The 26,597-nt window shown below is 47.9% G+C and overlaps 1 protein-coding gene across 1 annotated transcript in view; it reads right to left on the bottom strand.

Annotated features, from left to right (window-relative positions):
- The window catches only part of LOC8052956 (DNA replication licensing factor MCM6), a 37,673-nt gene extending 11,309 nt beyond the window's left edge, over nucleotides 1–26,364 (bottom strand). The window contains exons 1-13 of the mRNA XM_029973726.4: nucleotides 26,122–26,364; nucleotides 24,451–24,597; nucleotides 24,265–24,375; nucleotides 23,763–23,925; nucleotides 21,299–21,438; nucleotides 14,323–14,435; nucleotides 9,642–9,790; nucleotides 8,852–9,002; nucleotides 7,727–7,868; nucleotides 6,312–6,453; nucleotides 5,535–5,642; nucleotides 4,177–4,332; nucleotides 3,435–3,563 (exon numbers count right to left, since the gene is read on the bottom strand). Of these exons, the coding sequence (XP_029829586.2) occupies nucleotides 3,435–3,563; nucleotides 4,177–4,332; nucleotides 5,535–5,642; nucleotides 6,312–6,453; nucleotides 7,727–7,868; nucleotides 8,852–9,002; nucleotides 9,642–9,790; nucleotides 14,323–14,435; nucleotides 21,299–21,438; nucleotides 23,763–23,925; nucleotides 24,265–24,375; nucleotides 24,451–24,597; nucleotides 26,122–26,213 (1,743 nt within the window). The 5' untranslated portion in view covers nucleotides 26,214–26,364. The remainder of the gene's footprint in view (nucleotides 1–3,434; nucleotides 3,564–4,176; nucleotides 4,333–5,534; nucleotides 5,643–6,311; nucleotides 6,454–7,726; nucleotides 7,869–8,851; nucleotides 9,003–9,641; nucleotides 9,791–14,322; nucleotides 14,436–21,298; nucleotides 21,439–23,762; nucleotides 23,926–24,264; nucleotides 24,376–24,450; nucleotides 24,598–26,121) is intronic.
- Nucleotides 26,365–26,597: the final 233 nt, after the last annotated feature.

Genomic DNA, 26,597 nt, shown 5'->3' with positions numbered 1-26,597 from the left:
AGTGGTGGATCCTGGGGGGGGGGGGGGGGGGGGGGGGGGGGCGATCGCCCCCCCCAAACGCCTCGCCAGACGACCCCCCCCCCCCCTTCCCGGGGTTCTTCGTCAGCTGAAGAAAAAACGTAAGCAATCGACGCGAGAAACAAAAGATTAAAACAGCGGTGGGTGGACGCGCCTGCCGGGCGCTTCCAAAGTGGGGTTTATCTCCGTCAAGGTCACGGTACGTCTTCCCGACAGGAACGGGAGTTTCGAAGTGGAGAGACAGTGGGGAGGCGCACCAAATATCAGGGTCCTCGACTGCAGGCACACTTCCAAACAAGGCCAGCACGTCGAGCACGGCGGGAAAATACCTTCAACATATCTAGTCCCCTTTCTCTCTCTCTCTCTCTGTCTCCCTCTCTTTCTTTGGAGGTTGTCTGCGAAAAATTTGTGCCCTGAAAGCTCCCAGACGCAGACGATTCCTCAAAGGTAGTGGATTATCCTTCCTCTCTAGCGGCCGCCTTTTCATCACTTTTCGTTTGATGGTTTCTTTGTGGTTCTGGGCTTGTCTTTTGCCATGTCTTTTTTGGCTTGCTTTGAGATGCTGTCGCCCACGGGCTCACTAAAGGTATTTTATTGGCATGGTGTGCTCATTGCCAAAGGAAGTGGGAGGGGACGTACCGGGAGGAGACGTTCCAGGGGGGGGGGGGGGGGGATGCAGCTTGTACAACCAGGTGACCAATTGCTTTTCTTCTCAACTGAGAGAGGAAGCAAATGCTCTAGGTACAGTGTAGTATGGGTCTAAGCTTCTCCTGAAGATGCTCCGGACTTCCCCACGACCTTGGCTTAAACATAAGGCCGCTTTCGTCCTCGCCTCCATCCCTCACTGAGGATCAGCGCCGCAGCGCGGAATACAGAAAGAAGCCGACGAGCGTCAGAAGGGGGAGATGTTTCCTCTAATTGGCTTCATACTGCCTGCCGTACGACTTCCCGTGGCGGCAAGCTAACAAAAAAAAGATAAACGGTATGAGCACTCTAAAGGCTGGAGGCTGCTTACACGGGGTCCTCAAGCCGACGCCGTAGGCATTTATTTGTATACAATGCCGTTTCAACTTAGGGTGGCGGGACATATTTTAGGAAAGGCGCCCGCTACCCCTTGTCTCCCCTTGGCGCCGTCTTTTCCAGTTAAACGCGGCTTCTGTGGATTGACGGCAGAGCTTTCGCGCGGCTTTGCGGGAGCGAATATGTGTGTGTCGAACGGACTTGGGGAAAACGAGCCCTTTCAAAGATGCAGCTATACATAAATTAAATAGACGGTGCCTGTGCCCGTTTGAGTGAACACCGACTCCCAAACATCCATGCTGCAGTCGTAATCGGCCTTTAGCCCAGTTGAGATTCGCCGACCTTACAACCGTTCTGCCCTATTATATCTCTGCACCTGTCCTCTCGACCCTGACGAATGAGCTAACTACCCAGAAACAAGTAAGTGTTCCTTTGATACAGAAAATATCCAGACGAAGTGCAATTGAATATCATTTGGAAGGATCCATTGCTGGTTTAAGGTATTGCCTAAGTTCAAAAGATATAATTGCCGAACCGCAACATGCTTTCAAAAATATTAACAATTATTCGCTTTCGTTATCTCGAGTTGCATCCAGAACACGCGAAAACACGAGTGTGGGTTGGCAATGCCGCATGTGCTGCGCTCTGGACATTCCAAATATACGGCGAACAACTGACGAACTTGCATGGCAGCGTTCGTTTCGCTCGCTGCGTCAACAGTGTTTTGACGCCGCGAGCAGCGTTGAAGCCGCCGGGCCATTTTTGTCGCTTCTTTGCAACGTACTCGCTCCGCTGATTTAAGCCGCTCTTCCCGTTGCCGCAGCAGTTGAGCACTAGCTTCAACCAGAATGTCTCCAAGGCAATGTCTTTAAGCTGCCCTAAATCGACTGCTCACGTAGTGTCGGTCTGAAACCCAAGTTTCAGAAAGGATAGTGTCACCACAATTTTCGAGATACTTACCTCTAGCGTGGTCACCCGAAAGGTTTTAATTCAAAGAGTTCATCCTTGACAGGTAAACCGATACAAAAGCTCTCAAGATCTATATTATGTTATCAGAGTTAAGTAAAAACGATACCTCCACAAAAAATATAAACACTCCTCGCCTCCCCCCCCCCCCCCCCACCGTTTTACACCAAGGAACCGCCCCCCCTAAAATGGAGGTCTGTATCCGCCCCTGTGCCACTAACTATTCGTTCTTGCCTCTATCTCCCGCATTACACATGGCACTGATGCACTATCTAATAGAATCAAACGTGCAATCAAAGTTAAGCAAATAAAAACAACATCGCTACATTTAGTAACATTGAAACAAAGCAAATGAAGAGCAAACGAAATGGGAGTAATGAAAGAAGGCATCAGTACAAAAGTATGTGGAAGGGGGAAAAGAGTCCTATCGTAAAATACTGCGGTGCATAAGCGCCCACTTTGATCAAGCACCCACTATTAACATTTTCCCAACTTGGGAATTCTGCAAATTACATGTTAAGCACGTGATTTTACCGAACAAGTGCCCATGTTTGGACTGACCCAGTTTTCAGTGAAAGTGGAGTTGGTGCCCCCTTGGTATATTATGGTAATCAGAAATGTTGAGCCAGCTCAAGGCACGGATGAAAACCAACAAATTATTTAGGTATGCCGAAGACTGGAAGGGGGCACACAACACATCAGCGGTCGTGGCAATGGCCACGTTCGTTTTACAGCCCTCGTGCCGCGCGTTGCTCGAGTGTGATGATTTACGTCAGTTGGTCACTTAGTTTAAAACAGTCACAACAGTAGTCATTTATGCCTTGTGGCATCATGTATTCTGCTTGTAAACAGGAATACTCATAAAATAATTGTAGCAGTGGGCATAATAACGCATTAAAACTTAAAAAACTTAAACTTAATCTCTACTTCGTTAAACGGGCATGTTTGTAGTTGAGGTGTTTGTTATGAAGGCGTTTGACAGCACCTGATTCACAAAAATCTCAATTCTTTTTTTTTTATGGTGACTGCACATGATGCAGTCGCCACTGGCCTATTATTGCAAATGTTCTGTATAAGGCAGGAACAATGAAGTTGCACATTCACTTATACCACCTAATTGACGCATGTCAGCGCGCCTTGGGGTGTGCTTCTCCCTTCGACCGTTTGCACACCACAAGAAAATGGCGGCAAGAAAATGGCGGAGGCGGCAGATGTGCAGGACTACCTTCCTTTGGCTAGCGTAGCTCGTGAACACGTCGTTCAAGTGTGGCCCAACTTATCCGATTTCAGCAGACCACAAAAATATGATCAGATAGAATGCGACGACCGATAATGCCGCCAGGCAGGAGTGGATGAAACAAAATCTTTTTGGATTAGCCTGAAGCACGACACGTCCGTCCAATAAAGTAGCGGGAGCATGCGCTGCACACCTTTGGTTTGAACATGCGTGCAAACTGGATGTAGCGCTGGATGTCTTCGTGGCTGTAGAACTTCTCCAGGTTGTCCTCGTTGTGGCAGTGCAGGTCGATGATCCGCCTCGCAATGGCGTAGTCCGTCACCTGCGTCGACGAGCGAGACAACGAGACAACAGACATGTTGCTCGTCCGCACCAATGCCAAAAACAGAAACGTTCGCAAAATGGGAATAGGGAATGAACAAAAACGAGATGCTGAATCAGGACCAGGGCACAGCATGTGCCGCCTAAGGTTATCTAGTATATAATGAAGACTGCTCGTAAGCGACACAGTGGGAAATGTTTGTCGCAACTATGGAGCGGTTAGTGGATTCCATAAAAGCTTCAGCTGCACAAAGTTAAGCCACTGAAATTAGTGGTTTCAAATCACTGGCACTTACTAATAACAGCTGAACTAATATGTAACGTGAACATGATAAACTAGCCTGTCTTGTCGAATACGCCAGTGACTAAGGTTGCATACTTCAATCCAAATCATCAACGTGTGTGGAAGCAGCATACATATGTGTGCTGATGGTGTATATTTCTCATAAATACTAATTGCCAGTCTCTTTGGTATATCCCAAAGGCCCTCCAAATGCATAGAATTTAGCAAACTTTGCTCATACAATGATCAGCCCATCTAAAACGGCACCGCGATCTATTGCCATCCCGTTTGAACGGTGGCGTATACCTATCTGGCGTTCAGCTGCACTCACCTCGTTGCACTCGTCGACCAGGATGAAGAAGAGGTCGAAGCGGGACATGATGGGAGGCGACAGGGCGATGTTCTGTTTCAGGGACTTGGTGCGGTCGTAGCGTCCTCCGACGGGATTGGCCGCAGCCAAAATGGACGTCCTCGCATTCAGCGTCGCCTGCCAATCACACTCAGTCTGTCAGAGCTTCATACCCTTTGGGCAATGTGGGCTTTGATGCAGTCAAATTTGGTCACAACGAAGATGGCGGAAAATTTCTTTCTCGTGCGTGTGCCACATTATAGCCACGCAGCGTATGGTGCGGCCTTTCTTGCAGGCTGCTGACAGTCTACGAAACAACAGAGAGTTTTCAAATACGGGGCTCCAACATTTGAGTGCCCCTAAGATATTGGGCGACCCAAAAGCAACGAGATTGGCGCCGCTGGCGTATAAAATAGGGATTTTGCAACGCAGCACAGCGTCGCGTACCAATGCGCACTGCACTGAGTAAAGAGTGCACTTAACAAGTACTTTTTGTTTACAAATGATAGTTAAGGTAAACCTAAATCAACCCAGCCAAAACAAAGGACAATCTAAAATCAGTATAAATATTGTCAGCACATTTTAGACAAAAACCATCCAATCCGTAGCACTCTAATTTGTCGTGCCTTCCCAAATTGTTTTGGGCATTTGTGTGCTGCGTTAACCGTCTGTCGTTGAAAATTTAGGCCTTCAACTATGCCAAAACTGAGAGGAATGCAGGCGAGCATGCTCTGCAAGCAGCTGCTGTACTTAGATCTGAGCTAGAGCGACTTGAAGACTGGTTTTTTAGCTACAGGTAACATGCCACGAATGCTCGTCCGATCGAGCCAAGAAAATCTACTCAGAGTCTCAAAGTAGCGAGACGTTGCCACGCCAACGGTTACCGCGTCTCTGTAGGCTAAGGAAAGGCCAAAATTGTAAAACAATTTTTAAAACGGGTCAAACTTGCCGCTCATTCTTTGTGATTTGATCTGCACCATTCACTAGCAATGAATGTGGCTAATAGGCAGTAACCATGACGAATTTGCTCCGAGGCAAGCGGAAAAAGCCGCGTCACGTTTGCTGACGGAACTCGGCCCCCAGCGAATAGGGACATCCCATGCTATTTCTCGAATTTTGCGTTAAGGGCAAGCGCCAACACAAAACCCAGAACATGGTCTGGGTTCATCACCGATGAATGTTTGGTGGAGAGGCGGTTCAGCTTTCGCGAGCGAGCATCTATGGGAACCGACGGAATGTAGTAAAGTCGCAAATAGCCTTGCTCACGAACGGCGCACACGAAAGCCAGCGAAGACGGCGCATGCTCGTAACTGCTGAGCCGGAAAACGCGGCACGTGTACCTTGACGCCGGCCTTGGTGATGGAGATGGTCTGCTGCTCCATGGCCTCGTGGATGGCCACCTGGTCTTTGAGTTCCATCTTGTCAAACTCGTCAATGCAGCAGACGCCCTGCACAAGCAAGATACACGCGGCACTTGTATAGGGACCGCACCGATTCATGCAAATGGGCACCAGACCCTGTTGTATCGTAGAAGAGTGAAACTGATGCTATGAGAGCGAGCGAGCAGTCTCGATCGATACTTTCGCTTCACGAGCATGCATGCATAGCAGGCGCGCTTAAATTGTCCTAGCTTTCGCAGCTTCTGCTCCCCTCGCAGTTATGGCAGCTCTAACTGATGCGTTTACCACGTCCAAAAATGTGCTCCCTCCATTTCCGCCCGACGACGTGAAAAGGGGTTTGGGCTGTTGCCGGCCGCTATCTTGCAGTGTCACAGCTGCGATGGTGGATTTGGCAGACAGCCATTCTGCTGCAGCTCGTCCTCCAACTCGACTCTTCGCCGAAGCTTTGGCACCCGGCAATTAGGCAACCGCGACGACGGCGGTGCCCGCATTTGCTCGTACTTTCTGCCTTCTATGACCAACCATTACAATCCAGAAATCCGACGGCATAGCACTCTGGTGTTTGGGACGACATTTGTTGCCCTTCTGGAACAACTTTGGATGCATGGGCAGAATACGACTCTAAATGCACCAGTCGCATTCCAGGCGCCATACTCGTGGTGAAACAGCACCGCAATCACACCCTCAAGACGACTGCCTCTAGGTTTGCCCACTCACATTGTCTGCCAGCATGAGGGCCCCGGCCTCGATGACGAACTCGTGTGACTCCTCATCGCGCACCACAGCCGCCGTCAGACCGGCCGCGCTCGACGCCTTGCCGCTCGTGTACACCGCCCGGGGCGCAAACTCTGACACCTGCCTGGGGACAGAGGATGCGGGTGTGAGGATGCCGAGAACGTCCAACCCGCACCGAGGAGGGTGGTGCCTCGCCCGACGGGAAGCAGTCGTTTGTCTCCCCAACCTTTTTGGGGTTCCGAACATTGTGGTTCCAACCCCGAAAACTTGGTGCGGCACCACTCTGCGCGTCACCATTCTAATTTCGAGAAGATTTACTCGACCACTGTCGACACAGTTTTTGCGCTCGCTGACCTTTCACCTTTTTGCGGGATTGAGGAGTTCTTATATTTTGTGACGAGACATCTCTAGGTCTGTACAGACAATTAAGAGATCAATTTAGGGCTAAAGAGAATGGTGCAAACGACAGGCAGAACTGCTTGGTTTAGCATCCTTGAAGTTACGTGCACCGCCGTGCCACTTGGCTGCTCGCTTCCTCCATCTTTTGTCAAAAGGAAAGAGAGAGAATGACGACCCCCGTCGCACCCTCTGCTTGCTCACTCTCTATATCCCATAAATTTATGGGATATATATATATATATCCCATAAAAATGGGATATATATATATATATATATCCCATTTTTCGCAAAGCATATTACGTACTGTCTTCTACTGGGACTTTTTAATCCAAAATCGCTCGTTATCCTGAAATCTTTGGAATTGAGTGGAGTTGCCCTTTAAATGAGATATGTCAACAAATAAGAAAAGAATATGAAGAACCCTCATCCTGCCTTTACAGCATTGGACACAGAATTAACAGAATCATACCCACACTTCAAACTAACTGAAAATTTGAATGAAAACATGGCTTGCACGAGACATCCTCGCACAATGCTAGTGGTCATCTCTACTTGTTCTTGATTACAAAGCAAAATTCCTGGTGTGAAATGTCTGCTGTAGAGGTATGTCTTCAGCAGTAAGGCCACCACAACGACAGGTGATGCGACGTCAATGCAAGCCACGCATAAGGTACCCGAGTCGACCGAATATATTAGGCACCGAGGCATCTCGGCTAAGGCAGTTACTATTCCATTAGCCTTTTCATCTTTCGCAAGAGAGTTCAGAAGTCCCCTTTGAAAAGAAACAACTGACTAATGGCTAGATGGAACAACTTTCCAATCAGAAACCTGTTGTTTGCGCAAAACAGATGTAGTAATTCTTGTGGGAATAAAAATTTTGAGTAATAACGAAGCAAAGCCCGTTGTTGCTTTCACATGTACAAACTAACAAAATGGACTATAGCACAAAGGTTTAGAAGAAAACAGTGGGATTGGAGACTTCTAAGCGGAGCACCCACTTGAGGAACTGGCTCTTGGCAGTGCTGGGGTCCCCCACCACGCAGACGTTGATGTCCCCCCGGAGGGTGGTACCCTCCACGGTCTTCTTGGGCACCCCTCCAAACAGCATGATCAGGATGCCCCGCTTGATCTCGTCGTTGCCTGCGGAGACGGGACGTGGTGGATCGGGGCGGCCCAACGGACAATTTCGGAACCGACCGAGCAAGGAAGGTCGAGTTCACTGAAGGTGCACGAGTTTGAAGCGTCCAAGGCTCCTAACATAGTGCGACTGACATTTTGACCGCTGTGAAACAGGCCGGGCTCCGGCTCGCAGCGAGGGAAAATTCTTGTCAGAGCCGTATAGACGCTGCTCCATGCCCGCAGAAAGTGCTAACATAATTGTCGGAAAAATGAACAGACGGCCGAGACGTAGGCGACCGACACCAATGTTGGGTGCTCCAGATGGAGGCATAATATTATCTAAACTGTAGCAATCAGGCACGGCAAAGCTAAAGCTCCAAATGACAAAACTTAAAGTCGAATTAGCTGTTAATTAAATGTCGTCCAATTTATCTTTATCTCAAAAAAGTTAACCCGCAGATTTATGCGATTTGCTGCGCAAAAGCAAAAGACAGTGCTCGAAAATGCATTGCAGATTCCAGTATCGGCGCTGTTGGTAATGAAGTCCCTGTACTGTGTCGAGACCGCTTATAACGAAGTCGGTTATAACGAAATAGCAGCTACAAGGAAGTGATCACGATTTCCCATTCCCTTTTGACTTTCGTTATAACCGAAGTCAGTTATAACGAAATAGCGAATATACCGGAGTGATTTCCGATTCCCATTCACTTCGTTATAACCAGTCTTGACAGCAGTCCTAACGGGTAAAAGACAGCGCAGGAGGGGGACGACCCAAGCTCCTTCCTACGTTCTCGTCGGTTACTACAGCTCCGAAAAGACCGGTACTCATTAGTCCCAAGCGATGGGCTTAAAACAAGCGGCACCTCCATGGCCCTCGCAAAACAGCAATACAATGCAAATGCATACGACCGGCGGCCTTGCACGCTTCGAGCGAGCCGCCGACGGTTCTGAATGGCTCGTCTCTGACATGGATGCGACCTGAGTGGCAGAGCAAAGAGCCCCACCGTGGATGGTGGGAAACAGGCTCGAGATGAGGTTCTGGTACAGGTTCTTGTCCTGGCTCATGGAGTAGATGCGGTCCCACTGCTGCGGCGTCAGCTGCTTCTTCATCATCTCCGGGCTCAGCTCCTCCGCGGCGGCTGCCTTGCCTCCCAGCTGCAACGGGCGGGGAGAACAGTCTTTTGCCTTGTTCCTACGCGTCCTCCCCGACGATTTCCTCGCAGCACGACGCCACGACGACGGAAATGAGCGCGGCACAAGCTCGAATTCCAGACGAGCGTGTTATGAGCGTAACAGCTGGGCAAGTTGGTGACCACTGTACATACAGAGCTAGAACCATCTTGGAAAAGCACGAGGACGGCCCTACTGTACATCTACATCAGGAGAACGACTGCATCGTTGACCCATGGGGGACGTTGTCGTGCGGGGAAATAGATTTCCCGAAGTTGACAACGGCGACGTCCAAAGGCGATCGGCGATCAGGGGGTAGGGTGCTGGATGCACATGCGTCATGCAAAGGTGCGGAACGGGGTGTTTTCTTCTTTCCTTTCCTTCCTCGCTTACGGCAAAATCTCTAGTTGCGAGTCAGTACTTTCTGTCTCATTCATCTTTGCATCTTTGTATTTGTACAATTTTACCCGAGTACATACTATTACAAGCAGGCTTCCACGTTTTCCCGTGGCGAGTGAGGCAGGGATGGTGTGGTGCGGACAAGATTAGTTCAATCGGCTCTGTGCCACGCGTCTTAAAGGTACACCAAGCTCTGGAAAGCCCTTCTCTGAGGCAGCCACTCACCCTGGGGGTGGTCTGCTCCACGGTGCAGGCCAGGAAGGCCAGCCGGTGGGCCATTTCCCGAACACCAAGGTTCTTGAGGCCCCGGACACCTTCCGTCTCAAAGCCCTCCATGCCCCCCTTGTGGTGGGAGCTGCTCTCTGTCCGCAGGCCTGGGGGCACGCCACACAGCATTCACCAATGGGCACTCTTTCCAAGAGCCTGCCCTAGAGGACAGGAAACTCCCCAAAAAACTTTTCTTTTGTTAACTGCCTCAAGAGTACACACGTGCTGCAAAAAAAAACTTGATCGAAATAAATAAATTAATAAAAATGCCCGTCTCTTTGCCATATCCCAGACACTCTATATGCGTAGCATTTATACGTCTTCCACAATGTAACATCATGTGACATCAAAGTGCCACCTGACAGATAGTCCACAGTGCCACGTGGCCAACCGAAAAGCACACAATCATGCGACCCCATAACCCGACGTCAGGTCACCTAACTCGCAGTGCCAAATGAGGTCACGACGTCGAGTCACGGCATCGCCCGTCGTCACGGTGTACCGCGACGTTACACGTTACGGCCACATGACGTGTCTTCGGGTCATATGACGTGACACCTGGAGCCACGGTGTCATACGATGGCACGCGACCTTGTGCTGTGACGTAAGACTGTCACATCGATACTGTCACGTGAGTACTACTTCGTCATCTTCGTGACTAGATCTCACGAGAATGTAAGCGCCAAGAGCTATAAATGCTACACACCTAAAATCTTTTCAAGCTCGAAATTTACGTCGCAAGACAGATTTTTCGAGTTAGAAGCGATGTTGAAACAGGCTTGTATTTGGGCACATAAACACGAAATGGAAGTATGTTCCGGAATCGCTCCCAAGGAAACTCGACCCCATCCCAAGAGATAGTTTTAAGTGCCTCAATTGCACTTGTATGTAACAAAATCAACCTTTCCCTAAAAAAAAACGTTTTTCGGTAGCATTTACTGGTTGCTCACTCAGTTCCTGCGGTTAGCCCACTCTAGGCCACGCCTAGGAGCGTTACGCTCCATTTCTCGGCTCATTTTTGGTTAGAGATGATTGATATGTAGAATGTTTGTTGTAAAATTGCTTCTCTGAGTTGCAATAATCTTTTATTCAACTTTTTTTTTATGCTTGCAGAACGATCTATATAGAATAATTATTGGTTCAAGAAATATCGTGAGAGCGTCGTTTTCACTTTTGTTTCAAACAATAACGAATATGGGTGCCGGCGTATGCAGCGACCAGTTTTACACTGTGTAGTTCATAGAACTTGCCTGTTTTTATGAGTACAAGTCATTTCACGTGCACCAAGGAGTTTAGATGAAGATATTCTGAATTGACATAGTTTGCAGCAAATAACTGTCACAAGTATGCGCTTTCAGAAGTGCCGTGCAGGTGCTTGTTTTCATAGTTTGACTGGTGTAAGCCTTGTGTCCTATGCCAACTATGTTGCTTGATCTGCCTTGATTTGTTCGTTTGCATGTTTTGATACTGAATAAATGTGTTGGTTCCTGTAAAAGTGGCACGCTACTCTAAGAATCGTGCAACCATAGTGATTGGACCACGGTTTCAGTACCGAGAGGCAACCACACGGGCAAGGATTTGTGAGCAATGAACACCCGAGACTGGAGTGCATAAAATGGCGTACCCAGACAATCTCATTCCTTTTTCCTTTACTGCTAACTTCTTACGTACCAAGCATCAGTTGTGTTCGCAAAAAGTCTCGAAAACTACCCCGCCAAAGCTTCCTTGCAGAGCAGCAAATTCAGGGTAAATACTCTACACAGTCGCCGACCGATTTTTCGGATGCCGATAATTCAAACTTGTTTGATATTTCGGACCTAAAGCAGGAACCATGACCTACCCGATAGAAATAGTAGTGCATATCCACGACTGATGTTTCAGAGAGCTTGGAATCCGAACGTTAGATTTTTCGGACAAGATCGTCATGGGTGATCAGCGGGAAACACCACAGCGAAACAGCCATTTTGAATTCTATGTTGGCTGCACATGGATTGGCTTGGTTTGGCAGGCCTAATTCAGTACTGCTAAGTCCTACCGCTAGGTGACACTATATGTTTTTTGTTTTTTTCTAGCTGCGAGTCATTATCGTCATCGTTGCTGTTTTCATTTTGCTTTGTTAATTCGCAATTGCAGTCGTGGACTTGCGCCTCATCTTGACCTCGTTTCGGTGAATTTTGTTTTCGGACCATGCTGGGCTTAAACATTCATTGCCCATCTGTTCTTCCGTCGTCATGATGTGTCGCTAAGAAGCACGGAAAGTACTCGACCATAACGCTAGAAAACAAGGCAGCGATTCTCAAGTTAACAGAAAGTTGCCGAACGCAAACAGAGGTGTAACCTGAAACAAGGCGCGTAGGCATAACCTGAAGCAAGGCACTATTTATGGCTTTTTGAAGCCTGCTTAGACGTAATAAAGGCAGGTTTTTTAATCTACTGATTTTTCGTACTGCTCTATTATTCAACATTTTTTCGGACCCTGCTTAGTCTGAATAATTGGTCGGCGACTCTACTTAACATTCACAAAATGCCCATCTAGCACTGAATTCTGGTGAGCTAGAAGCTCCTTTAAACTTCTGAATGTTGCATGCGCCGGCTGGGTAGTGTGCAATGGCCTTTTTCAATAATAGGAGCGACAATTCAAGCGCCTGCCGCAACGCGAAGGCAAGCAGACGACGGCGACGATGACAACTTCTTCTGAGCTGCAGACGGACAATGGTGCGCGCAAACTACATAATATTGTCGCGTTCTGATAAATTCGAGAACTCTGTTGCTTGTTTGAGGTCGGAACGTTCTACGCGCCGAACGTTCTAGGCCGAATATTCCAGAAACCGACGCGGCCACAAAACGTGCTCTGCGTGGCGAGTCGGAGTCAGTCTCGCCCCAGCGTTCGATCCTGCTGTTTCATCGCCACCGACCCTGCGACGCTAACCTTTTCCAATTTTGTTTTGGGCACAAGTTCGCCCCATTAAACGTTTAGTTTGCTTCAGTTTTCGTCACCTCATCAATTGTCATTCGTGACAATATATCGAACTAACACATAGAACCTTTTTTATATGTTTTTCGGGGGACTGTGGTGAAAAGGATATAATCTGGAAAGAAGTAAAAGCCTATAATACTTTCGGGGGCATCTAGATGAGGCAGGAAGCCACCCTCACGTAGCAATTTATTCCACGTGGACTTTCGCGGCTGTGGACAGCTACTGTATCTATTCCAATATAGAGGTTTATATTCTTTTTACGGAACTGTTATCTAAAATTATGGGCCTCCCTATAACTGTCTAACTGTCACAAAGAACCGTTGACCGAGTAAAGTTAGCAAGCTTTCTGAGCCCATGAAACTAGCCAGAGACTCCCGTGCGTCACTGCTGCTCCTTACACACTGGTGTGAAGTTCTGAAGCACGCCAGTGCCACGAGGTAAAGCATGAAGTGCGCATGCCACGAGTGCAGCTTTCTCGGTGCACAATTACAAGCTTCAGCGTACTGCACGGCTGCTACCCTGTGGCGTTCCAGCGGAAGGGTGGAATTTACACAGACATGCACAAAAATAAGAGCAGTAGGTAATTCTGATAAAGTATGGTAGAAATGACCCCACTGAAATATTTTTGAGACGTGAAAATTAACATCGAGATAGGGATGAAACAAAAAACAAATAAAAATAATCTCTCAAGGCAAAGTTAGACAAAAAAAAAAACATTCCCAAAAAAAAAGTAAATAGAAACAAATGTATTGTACATTTCTTGATGTGTACAAAAGGGACATGATCATCCTCATGAAATTCGCTCAGAAAAATGACGTATCAATTACTTTCTCAACCCCCCCCCCATTGCAGCTTGCCATTTCCGAATGGAACTCTCCGCCCCATAACGTTGTGGAAATTAGATAGAACAAAATTCAAAATATCACGTGATTTATTACTTTATGGTACCCAGAAATCAGGCACGTGTGCGTGTGAATTTCCCTGTATTGCATTTATAAATATTGCTATTGTTTTTCATTTTTCTCTTTAGATTGATATTTTTGTGTGTGTGTGTGTGTGTGTAATAAGTGAGTTAGTGCATGTTGTATTTTGTGGCATCAAATTTTGTATCCCCCCTCATATAATGCTTTGACCAAGCAACTTGAGATATGTTAAATTAACAAAAAAAAGTACAATAAATTGGAAATTGGAAAAACCTGAATCCAATTTGAGCCCGCCGAGTACAAGATCATGCCCATCCAAGCAAGAACAGGCAAGTGCACAGAGCCCAAGAGGGGAAAGAAACAAAAAGAAAGAGGGTGGCCAGACAAGGTGGCAGTTTTTGAACCCAAGAGCCATGAAAGCAAACACGTCAAACGAGATAGAGACGCACTATTGCTGTTCAACCACACCAGACAACATGAAAGTAACAGTGGTGAAAATGCACAGACAGAAGGCCCACCAAGGAGGTTCCCTACAGTATGTGCGGAAAACAAAGTTTGTTACAAAGACGTCTCATCGTACCTACAGTCGTCGAACTTCCGCAACGTTAACCTCATACGTTTTCAGGTCAACTTTTCTGCGCTCTAGCGCGCAAGTCATTCCAGGGGTCGACCATTCGACGTAGGTGGGAGCGGAGCCCCAACCCTGTTCCCAAGAGGGGCTGTTGCGAAGAGGACCGACCTGGGGTGGCCATCTGTCCGACGTCGGGGACCACGATGAGGGTGCCCGTGAAGTCGCAGCGGTCCCCGGCTTGGGCCACCTCCACAGCCTCTGCCCTCACCACCACCTCCACACTGGACAGGGAAGAAGCACCACCCATAAATTTTGGGGGGGCAGCGGTTTGGCCGCCCCTTAAAGGAGCGCCACCCGTTCACTTGCATGGGGACGTACTAACCGTGGACAGGTGGGGAATCATTTGGCAAATAGTGTGTCTAGAACTATCGCGAGTGCGACCCAAGCCACCGGCAACAGGAAGCCCAAGGTATTGTCGGCCACGAGTGCAAGGCCAGCTAAAAATGCCGCGGCTCAATCAACGTGATTAGGGGAACATTGCAAGTATGTTGACTCGATAGCATGTGCAGTCATCAAAACAGGTTACTGCACCACCTTCAAAGTCTTTTGTTCTACTACTTTGTTGTTGACAGGCTGTTAAGCACTTGATCCACTTGATGCCTCATTTATATGCCTCTAATACAAACAGTTGTTCAGGTTCTCTGACTTTCCAGAGGTAACATAGAGTCCTTGGAACCAGTAGCTGAACTCAAAGTGGAGCTATTAATTATTGGTGCCCAAGTACACTGTACCACACTGTCAGCGCAAACATAAGGTTGTGCCCTTTTTTGCATTTTACTTCACTTAGAGACGCGATTTTCACCACGAAAGTAATTTTTATGACTGCCTTTTGATTCTTTGAGAATAACAAAAAAAACTGGCATTTGCTTGTTTGCACTAACAGTGTTGTGTGGAGGACATCCCTGCAAAATATTAGAACTTTTAGATAAAAAAACATTTGGGAGGGCCAATGTCAAGTTGAAGCATAAATAATGGCAATGAAGCCAATATTAGTCTTACTCAGTCAATTTGTATGCCATTCATAAACAATGGCCACGTGTCTGCCTTCCTGAGGAGTGTGTGCGGGTAAGCAAATATCACATTTTTATTGCGAATCCAAAATGATTATTTATTGAAAGTGGACTGCGAATCGAATATACTACATTTAATGTGAATTGAGCATCGATACTTTAAGAAATCACAGCTGAGAACCTTGCGCTAGAAAGCATGCCTATGAAAAGGAACAGTTTTATTATGCGAGAAACAGGCCCCCCCCCCCCCCCCCCCCCCCCGAAATCTTCCATTTTGCTGGGACCTCCTCTCCCCCCTCCCCCCATACAGCATTTTGTCATGGGCGGCGACCGACCGACCCCCCCCCCCCCCCCCCCCCCCCCCCCCCGAAACAAAATCCTGGCTACGAGCCTGGTGAGAAACATTTCACACATATATTAATTAGGGCTGGGCAATTGATTGATTAACCTACTAATTAATTTGTTAATGCTTTAATCGGTACAATTTTGGAGAACCAAATGAAGGTAAAAATTAACCTCTCACCATGCAGACGTGGACAAGTACACCTGTATGAAAGCCAAACTTTAGGTCAAATGTTAGCCTAAAATAAACTGTAGGGGCGTGATTTGTGACTCCAGACAAGGTGTAGGTGATACGTGTCCCGGTCACTTCAACACCGTTCAAGTGGTTGTTTAGCGCAGCAGAGACTGTTGTGAACAATCAAAGGAGCTCGCTCTTGCCAGAGAATATCAACGAACCTCTTTGCCTTATGCAGCTCAAGTAACAGTCTCCAAGTGTATCTGAACTATTCTTAGCTACCCATCAAGATTGATGAACAATACAGATCATATATTGAGCCATTTATCACGTAATCAGCAAAGAAAAAAAGAAAAAAATTGAATTTTTTTTAACATTATGCATAGAAATAACCTTCACCGATTTAATAATCGAAGAAAGGGTGGTGATTATTCAGGATAAAACTTTTAATCAACACCCAGCCCTAATATGAATAAACAAAGCACCTCATAAGATGACTTGGGTAAAAGATAATGGAAAGCAAAGCAATAATTACGACCAAAAGACATTGACTCCGAACAAACTTTCCGAGAACATTGAGACAACCGAAATGCCGACACGTCAGCTGTTTCCTTTAGCACACTATAGTAAGTTACAGGTCAAGAAGGTAGCGGCAAATGCCCCTCAAAGAGATTCATATATCTCTCCGCCACCTCCGCATCCCATCGTTTCCGTGACGTCGTGGCCAACGCGCGAGGAGAGTCTTGCCTTCCTGTACAGATTTGATTTATCTTTCGGCTTTGCCTTAGCGTTGTGGAAGCCACAAGAGGGAGATTAGAGTTTCCCCCCTCCGATGGAAACAAATGCGACTCTCAGGGGCTCGGTTCCCTCTCCGATGAATACAAAGGTCGCTCTCTTAAAAAGCGGGGGTTGGAGACAAGTTGGCATCTCTCTGTAGCCAATATCTATTCATTGAAGCGGAAGAAGGGACGTTTCCAGTGAACTCTTCTTTCGACTGCGGATGGATTTGAAACGGGCGCATCGCGCTAGTGGGAGGAGCTTCTCCTACCTTCTTGACTTGTAACCGACTACAGTTCAAAGCAGTCAAGCTTGATGCAAAAAACGGGATGAATTCTAAAGATGTTATTTGTCAGTTTCAAGTATGCCAAACAACGTTATTTGTGCAGGCTGAAAGTTTTTGAGATTTTCTATGAAATGTGGGTTTTAACAATGTTTTGCGGGCACAAAATTTCACGCTTGGGAGTGGTATGCTATGTATTTATTATCATGGGGCGTTACATTTACACAATAAATTTTTCACATATATAAGTCGCAACATTCATAAAAATTAGTCTCTCACAAAAAGTGCCACTGCCATGCAGAGATTTAGTAGCAATAGCTCACCAGCTTGGGAGAAAGCATAAAACAAAACCAAAACATATAGTTCTTTGGCCAACCACACTATGGCGTTGTGGCGCCCCAAATTTAATCCCGCCGAGTCACAAAATAAAGTTAATCGCACGTATTGAGACACTTATGGTTCGAAGGAAAAAAGGAAGCCCGAGGAGATGCATAGAATTTTGGTTACAGGAACCATAAAGCGATTTTGAAATCAAATTTCACCCCCGTACGTCATAAAAGGTGTGAAAAGAAAACCAAAACACAAAAAATAGGGAGTAAAAAAAAAGTGCTATAGAACTTTTAGAAAAGCGGACTCTTTTACACATTCTTTCCTTCAAAAGCTCTCTGCCTTTTCACTGCGATGCATCCGCGGAATCGCAGCATGTCAGCCGAATCCACGTCGCCTATTGGGTAAGAGCCTACCTCACCAGCGCCGCGATCATAAATAATAAATAGCCAGCGAATGTTTCTTAAAAGTTTTGTTAAGAATATTCTGATCCACATTATGTTGAATAATTAGCGAAGTGACGGAAATTGCAGAATTTTATAATACTCGGAGCTATGCGCCATCTATCAAGTGGTAAACAAAACAAGAGAAAGGTAATACTGGCGCCTGCGCCGGTCCTTGCTCTGCTAAGAACTATGGCGTCAGTGGTGATCGTCGACGCGGTCGGCGTGGTGGAAGCTCATCGTTTCACGTAAAGCGCTATGCTTAAAGGCGCATTCCCACCGGGGATACAAGCAGTCGCGCGATGCGACTAGATCGCATCGCAAAAAAAGTTAGATGGTCACACCGGCGTGTGCGATGAGCAAGTCCAACGCCTTCGTTGGCGAGTCGTTTCTCGAAAACTCCGCTCCGAATGCCGTTGATTGGCTCAGCCGCTGCGCGACTAGATCGCATCACAAAAAAGTCGGGCCGAGAAGCGACTGCTCAAATCGCGTCGCTTTTTGCCCGCGATGGTCGCTTTTGCGATGAAAGTTATCGCGCGACTAGATTGCATCGCCGGTGGGAACGCGCCTTAAGTGATTTTCCTCGTGTGTTGCGACGATAACCCAGCACGTCCTAGAAGGGAAGATCCATTTTCTCGTGCGGCGATGTTGTGGCGACACTCTCAAGACGGCAAAGACGCTTGTGCTGTCGTCTTTCTTCACTTCCGACTACAGTGGTGCTTTCTTAGCATTTGTCTCCTCGAACATCGCCCGGATTTTTTATTTTGTGCACTCCATGCGTGTGCTCAAGTTCAAGATATTACTGGTGTGTACTGTATTTAAAGGCGTGTATGAGGGATTCGAATTTCGACGCGTTTTCATCACCCGAGAAAAGTGATTAGTGTTAGCATTCCTGAACTCTCGCAACGTCTATGTGATCACGAAATCAATTTCTATGTTGCTATATTGCTACTAAGATTACATTGTCTTTTGCAATCATAGAAAAGGCGTGTGGCGAGGAGATTTTGTTATATTAGTAAAGTCGTGATTGTCCAATACGGCGTACTACATCTTTTTCTTTTCTTATTTTCATCCACCCTGCCCTGAGAGCCTATCCTGACAAAATAAAAGTTAATAAGGCTTGAGCCCATAGAAAACTTTGTGCAATTTCTACTACACCAGTGAGTGGCAGCACATCCCCTTCTTTTTAGAGATTCCATGGAAACGGCTGAGGGCGGCGGGGAAGCGGCTGTCGTGCTAACGACCTGCTGCGCTTCGTACCAGCGTATGGGACCACTCCCATGCTGTCGCTGTAGTATGACATATCTAATGGACCTTTTCCCAGTAAGCTTCTGCGCTTGCGGACACTCCTGCTGTCGCCATTTCTGCAAAGCACCGTTTACGGTGCCCTGCAAAAATGGCGACAGCAACATTGTCAGCATCTATCTTCGCACATAGTGTATTTTGACACTTTGATTTTAAGTATCGGTAGTATGGGGTATAAAAAGCACTGAAAACCGACACAACCGTGCGATGCCAATGTGTTCTGATGGGTGGAGGCATGTTGGGCTGCTCTTCATTTGTAGTTTGCATACAACTCCCCAGAGGGCGCTCCTTACTCAAAAAAGGTCCATTGAATTTCGCTCAGCTGCGGTGTGTCCATGGCTATCATGGTGATGAGAGGTGCCTATTCAGTCGGTGGCATGGGTGCCATCAGCGCAGTAAAATCCTGTGGTAAAACCTGCTGGCCCACTGCCAGCTCGCCGCTAACGCTCCCATTCTCCTACTGCCCGGTGCCACAGTACGTCACAACTGGCAAAATTACGCCGCGGCTTGTTTTGCGGTGAGTTGGAGAGGAAGAAAAACTCGACATTTCAAGAATTTTTCGTGTAGAAGTTAATAAACCAAAACGAAAGCGGATGCCTGTTCAGCGTTCAGTGAACGTTGAAGGTTTAATCTGAAAGTTATTTGGCGAAAGTAAAAAAGTCATTTCATGGTCCCTTTAACAGAGACTGCCTTTATTTTGTTTGGTGTATGAACAGTCAAAAGGCTTAGTATCTCCCAAAAAGTCTCTATATTTGCAGCTTTGGAAGGGAAAGAGTACACATGATGCGATAGTGTAGTAGTAAAATGCGATATAGAGAGCTTTATTTCCATAAGATTGTGTCATTGTCGACTTTAGCTAAAACTCTGCGTCAGTGAACCATCTGCACTATGGTGCCCAGAACGCACCTCCAACTGGTGCTTTTAGTCCTATCCATCTTCTTCCCAATGACGTCACAACTGCACAATGCTGCGGTTCGCCGCCGTTTTTAAGATGCAAGAGCAGCAAGGGTTATACGGCTAGTAGACACCCGCTCCGTTGCAGCTCGCTCCGCAGGCTTCAACGAAAACTCCGGCAGCCACAGGTCGGGGCAACGCAACGGCGACATTTGCGTTTGCCGGTCGTCCTTGCTGGCGCTCGTACAAGCCGCTGTCATGACGGCGACCGACACAGGTTCCAGACAATTTTAGTCGGGAAATATGCCGCTTCGAGTTTGTTCTACAAAAGTGCGGCAAAATCGCGTTGAGATTATGGAGGCAGGAGCCTGCAACGAACAAGTTTGTCATATCCAATATTTCGCTATTCCCAGACTCCTTCTAACCAAGTCGGACCGCGTAAGGCGCAAAATGTACCAGTGGAAGATGAGTTCCGGGCGACTTGCCCGGCCCTCGACGGTCCTGAGGGCACGACGCGACCGCAAATTGTGCACCGTGCTAAAACACATGCCTCAAGGGCTGCGTGGTGTTGAGAATGGAACTTCGGTGACCTTTGCCCCAGATTGTCGATTTCAAGGAGAGCTCGCCAGTCTGCGCATTATCAGCGGAAACGGCCCATCCGGTCATCCACTGGGAGAAGGGGAAGGGGGGGGGCGGGTGGGGGAGGGGGGAGAAAGCATGTTCGTCTATAGCGCCTAAGCCTACGCCCTTGGGTGTAGGCAAATATTCCTTAGACAAGCTGCTTTGTTGTCCGGCTCCAAGACCGTCTTCGGAGACAGGGACGACCCCATCGAAGAAGATCAGGCGTGGCATCCTTTACGGCTCAGCCAGCGACATATGGTTTTCGAGCTTCGACGCAGCGGAAATGAGGACAGTTTAACGCTTCTCCTCGGTGGGGAAATAAAAGGATATCCCCCGAACGAAAAGGACCGTCGCGACAAACTCACTCGACTGTCTGGGAATGTGCATTTGCGGAAACAAGTGTCGATGTGTCCGTGATGTGTGTGTGTGTGTTTGCGCACCCAGGAAAGGCAGAGAAACGTGGCCCAACTCCACACCAACCTTTGCTGCTTCTTCATTGGCAGCAGTTGTGCTACCCTGCTGTGCTAACCTAACAATGGCATATGCCGTACTACAATCCACTTTTGCCGGGATCGCGACCTTGGACAGAGAGCGTGCTTATCGGGTGGGTCCGGACGTCCATTCGCTTTGCCGGCTGTCGTCGAGGCCTCCACCGTTGTCATTGATTCCTAGTCTCCCGAAAACCAGAAAGGGGAAGAGACGACGGCGAGGAGGCGAGAAGAAAAGCCGCATTGTTTACATAGTTGATGTCCAAACTAAAAAACAAATGCACATGCTCACATTTTTTGAGAGAAGTGAACCCTACTTTCGTCACGTGCGGCATCTGCAGTGTCATGCTTGGACAGCCCTTGCGTAGGTCAGAAGCCACTATGCCGAAGACGGACGAAGGACCGACCCGGCGTCTCACCTGCGGGGGATGTTTCCCCGGGGCAGCTCGGCCTGCGTCTCCTGGATCCGCACCTTCTGGAAGTCCACGAAGGTCGACCGGTTGGTGTCCAGGAGGAACCGGGTCCGGTTGTTGCACACGGGGTTCCTGCAGATGGTCGGCTGCGGCGCACCCGGGGCTTCGGTCAGGACGCACAAAGACGGACCCCGACCGCCCCCCCCCCCCCCCCCCCCCCCCCCCAGGCTTTTGCGGCCCCCGTGCCGAGGTATATATAATCCACCGACTAGAAGAACTAGAAACGACCGACACAAATTAGCGAGCAGCCAGGATTGTAACGCACCCCGCGGGACTGGCGAAAAGGTTTACCGCCAAGATCGCTCGACTTTTCGAGATCCTTGCTGTTGAAGCGAGTCTCTGAAACACATCACATCTTTACTCGATTTTAATTTGAGCTTGTTTCAACTGTTTTCTAGACAAATATGCGACTCTAGCAAAAAAAAACTTTATCAGGCAGTGCCCAGTCACCATCTCCCGACACCATGCACAAAAAATAAGATTTATTTTGGGTATCTATAGGTATCAGTTTACAGCTGAACAATGGGGTACCGGCGTTTGAGCCTGAAGTTTCGTCATCTGAGACGAGGCGTCGCGTGACTTCACGCTTCCGGTTCGCCCGGTGCCAGTCGTCGTTCGTCCAGCTGTACCGAGAGCCCTTCTAGGCGTGGTGGCCGTGCAGCATTCGCGGTGAAAATGGTTCACTGCTCCGCGGTACGTTATTCTAATGCGAGCCATAAAAGGCAGATGTTCTGGTTCCCGTGGAACAAAGAATTGAAGCAACGATGGGCCGTCACGGCTGTTAACCGAAGGACAGAGCAAAGTAACCCGTGATAGCCAAGCACCGGTGCCCATTTATGCACGGCCCATTTTGTTACAGGTCAGCGCAACGTGTTCTCTCTTTCTTCGGGTTGGAGCTGCGTGAAATGACGATTTTGAACAGACTCTTGGCACCCAGAACAAGGTCTCAATTAATCCCAGAAGGGGTGAGCACGGCTTGTCATTTGCGTCATCTGCAAGAACGCGGGATGCGATCTTGTAGACGTCAGATTGCCTGCGATATTGCACGCAATCAATTCATCGCGCAACGTTTCGTCCACAGAACAGTTCATCGACAGCAGCTACTCTGGGATGTATTCCGGTGTATGGGCTTTCAAGATTTATAGCCTGATCGCTTTTCACGTTGTGGAATAACTTAAGAACACTCTTTGAAACTCAGCCAATAGATATCAACCACATAAACCTGACTCTCAGTTCATTATAATATAAATAAACAAAAGCAAGCAGGCGGAACCTATATCTGGACCGATAATAAAGAGGTCATGCGACCCTGCGTAGCCCACTTCAAAATCGGTGCATGTTATGCATGCTTCGTTACTCAACATAATTTTTTTTTTAAATATGCGGGGGTAGAGACATGGCACACAGGGGACAACCTAACTGAAGTACAATAAACACACAAGTGTTTAAAAGCAAGCGTTCTCGCATAATCCGATGTCGTCCAACTGAACTTCTGAACAAAAGTTTCTTTCCAATCGTGCAACAAAAGTATGCCAAAGGTTCGCTTGGGCATCTCAGCTAGCCGCGTCCCACAGCGTACATTTGCGCCTATTTCAGCCGGTGATGCAACCTAACGTAACCTTCAAAAATAATAGGCAATGAAGAACGCTGGCTCAAAAGGGAAACAGAATAGCTAACCTAGCCCAAGTTTTCATGCAAAGATCCGGAAGGCGCAGCGCAAGTGCAGCTTGCTGCCGGCCGCACTCGCTCCACGCTTTCGTGGCCGCTCTTGCTGCTTCTGCGTATTGATTCCTACTAATGCATCCGTAGATGTAACTTTAGACGCTCAGAAATCCGTAAGTCACCCAGCAGTAGAGGAAGTGGCTCGAACTGATCAGGTTCAACACCCACACACACTTCCATAAGCGTAGACTTTGGGGGGGCATCGGGGCCTGTGCCCCCTCTGGTCATATCCAAGGGGGGGTGGGGGGGCAGAGCCCCCCCCCCCCCCCCCCCTTTGGGCCCGGACCATGATTCTTACCAAGTTGCTGTTTACGTGCCATGTAACGACTTCTATAGTGGCATGTAAACAAAATAACGCCGACGTTGCCTTTATTGACAAAATACATGGGAAATGGAATCCCAGCGTGCTCTCGTTAGCTTCAATCTCCAGTTCTGGCGAAAAGGAAACGCGCAGCACCCCCCCCCCCCCCTTTGGGACAATGGAAAGTCTACGCCGCTGCACACTTCCGTAGCCGCCATGATGCTGCGTCGGCTGCTAGCTACGAACCGGAAGTGAATAATACCAAGAGTGCATTGCAGCTGCTGCCAAACGCCGGCAACCTATTCTTGATCGACGCAGTGTCGGCAGACCGAACGGAGCGTCTTCAACTAACGAGGGAACGGCCATCACCGAGAGTTTGAGACGCACCTGGGTGTACTTGAACTGCTGCTCGATGCCCCCGACGACCGTCTGGCAGTCAAGGCAGGTGAAGGTGCCGGTCACCAGCTCCGGGTGCACAGGGTGCGTCCTCACCACCTGGCCGCTGATCTTAAGCAGAGAGCCCACCTTGGCCGTCGTCAGCTCACGCACCCTGAGGAGAATCGAGGGCATTGTGCATCACCCATTAGACTCTGGTGCCACCAAACACGGGTCAATTAACAGCTTTCACCTAGCTTCTTCAAATTCATCCTGGTGTAAAGGCGACGAGAGCCCCTAAACTAATGCGAATTCTAGTACTCTTTGACGTATAACCTGCAGGACCACCACCGGCACACGCTCATTGGCGGCTTAAGTCCGTCGTGTTTTGGCTACGCGTGCTCCAAACTTATTTAATCTCCGTTGTGGCTGCAAATTCGTGACCAACAAACAAGGGGCTTCAGCTGGCTGCCTGATCTCCTAGGCGGCATAGACAAAAAAGAAGGTCCCTCACTTGTGCCGCGTAGCCACGTCAGTCAGGCTCACGTAGTACTCCTTGTCGACGTTCACTTCGGCTCTGTCCTTGACGAAGTTCCGAAGAGCTCTACACAAGTACGGGTATACCCTGAAAAACGGAAGCAGCAATCAACGCCACGCTCTGGCAAACCCAAATGAAAGAGGAAAAACAAATTCCACTCACCGGTAATACTCCTCTTGGATGACAGTCGCCAAGTTTTGGTTGAAGCGCTCGATGTCCGCGAAACTCACTTCGAGAGTGTTCCGCTCGGGCTTCACCAGGTTCTTGGCGTCGTCCACGTACTTCGGCTCATTCTTGTTGTTTTGACACCTGGGAGAAAACTTGGCTAACACCAGGACGCCCGATCAAGAAAGCCGGCTTCAAAAGTTGGCTCTGTTACGTCCGAGATACGTCTCGGACGGGCGGCGGAAAAAAGCTCACAAAAGAAAAGCTCACCAATTTTTTTTAATTTTTTCTTAACTTACCGGATAGTGCACCACCCGTGGCAATTTAACAAATAGAATTTGTCACTTCATTAAAAATAATTGTCCTCTTTTGTGTTGTATTCTTGAAGTTCATTGGGCACATTTACTAAATCTTCAGAAGTTAGTAATCACCCATTTTGTATATAAATGATGCCGCAAGTATAAAGTCAGAACATTGGACACCCTTAAAAATACAACAATTTGCTGACAGCTTGACAGTGCGCCGTCGGTAGCTCTGTCAGCTAAAGAGGTTTGTTTTTGCGAGCTAATATGAATAGCAGCGTGTGAACTGTTTTAGCTCCGAAGATTGTGGGGTGCCTGATGGAGGAGCAGGCGTTTGTTGATTTAATCAGTGACGACTACGCTGTTCTCTTTGTTATTTTCACTACTAAAACTTTAGTTGCAAGAACAGCTTCGTCCTGTTGTGTTTGTTGTCTTTACTCCGTCTTTGTCCTTGAGTGGTTTTCATCATGTGTAACGTTTACCAACTCGCTACCTTGCAGAAGTCTAGTTGTTGTACAGGTCACGAGTAACAACGGTGACAATGTGCAGCTCTGAAGGTCATGGGGTGGCTCACCGTAGAAGGGCACTATCACACAAGGGCGTGGGAACACCAGCAGAAACGGCTAGGAAACGTGCATGTTCATAGAAGAAAGAAACCTCGATATATCTTACTGACCGTTCTACCTTGTTTTCAAAGGTTAACAAAATCTTCAAAGAGAATTTCAGGCACCGCGCTGTTGCGCATGCGCTTTCGGATTTTCGGCATTTACAGTTTTGCTTTTTAGGTTTTAGGCAGATATTAATAACTTTTTCGTGTTATTAAAGTTCATAAAGTTTTCAGTTAGGCTTTCGTTGCCTAGAGAGAGTAAACAATAGAAAACACCCACAATTCTTAATTTGGGACTAACATACGCAAATAAGCTCGACAAACATTACAAGAAAGGGCATCCTTTTTACAAAGCTGACGAATTTTAATGATAATAAATTGATATATGTTACGCATGTTCCAACAACCTCCATATGAAAAGGGGGGAAAAAAATCGGTGAGCTTTTCTCCGCATACGCTCAAAGGCCCGTGAGCCTTTCTCCGCATTTGCCGGTTTTGCGGCGAGTTTTTCTCCGGTGAGCTTCTCACCGGGATTCGTCTCGGACGGATACTCGGGACAAAGGACAACTCTGACGAGAAGTCTCAAACCCTCCTGGGGATAGTTTCGCTGCAATGACTAGATAGCAAAGGACCAGCGAACTACGGCAAGTCATAAGCAAGGCAAACAGAAAAGCGATGAAGCACGCCGAGGACGGAAAGGCCGGTTAAAAGACGCTCCTTTGTCTCTGCCATTTTTAAAGCCCGCCGAGCAGTACTCACTCTTCGAGGAAGTCTTGAAACAACTTCTGGCACCGATCACCGATGTCATCCTTCACGTGCACCGGTCCCGTGCGGAGATCGGCAACATCCATGGTGATCAAATCTCACGAGAAGTATCCAGTAAAGTTAAAGGTCCAGCCACACAACAACCAGCACGGCGAAAACACGGCAAGACCGCCAGATAGCGAACCTTTTCCCGCCAAATTGCAGACTTATCGCGAAGAGCGCATGCGCGGAAAGAGGAAGGCGCGCAAAATTTTCCGGTTTTCACCAGTGTTGAGAGCAGAAATGTTTACGGCGCTATACCTGTCCAGAAGTTCCATTTTGTGGTTTGTTCGTGCTTAGCGTAGTTGTCCGCTTTTTCAGAATTATTTTTTTCATTGTAGAGTTAGTTCACCATGTTGAATATACCTGAGACTGGGGTAGAAAAAACATAAAAGTCGAAGAAACAGAACGGGACAGGACGACGTCTCAAC

The sequence above is a fragment of the Ixodes scapularis genome, unplaced genomic scaffold (genome assembly GCF_016920785.2).
Source record: "Ixodes scapularis isolate PalLabHiFi unplaced genomic scaffold, ASM1692078v2 PGA_scaffold0__279_contigs__length_252992795, whole genome shotgun sequence".
Lineage (NCBI taxonomy): Eukaryota > Metazoa > Arthropoda > Arachnida > Ixodida > Ixodidae > Ixodes > Ixodes scapularis.
This window is presented reverse-complemented; position numbering and strand designations above follow the sequence as displayed.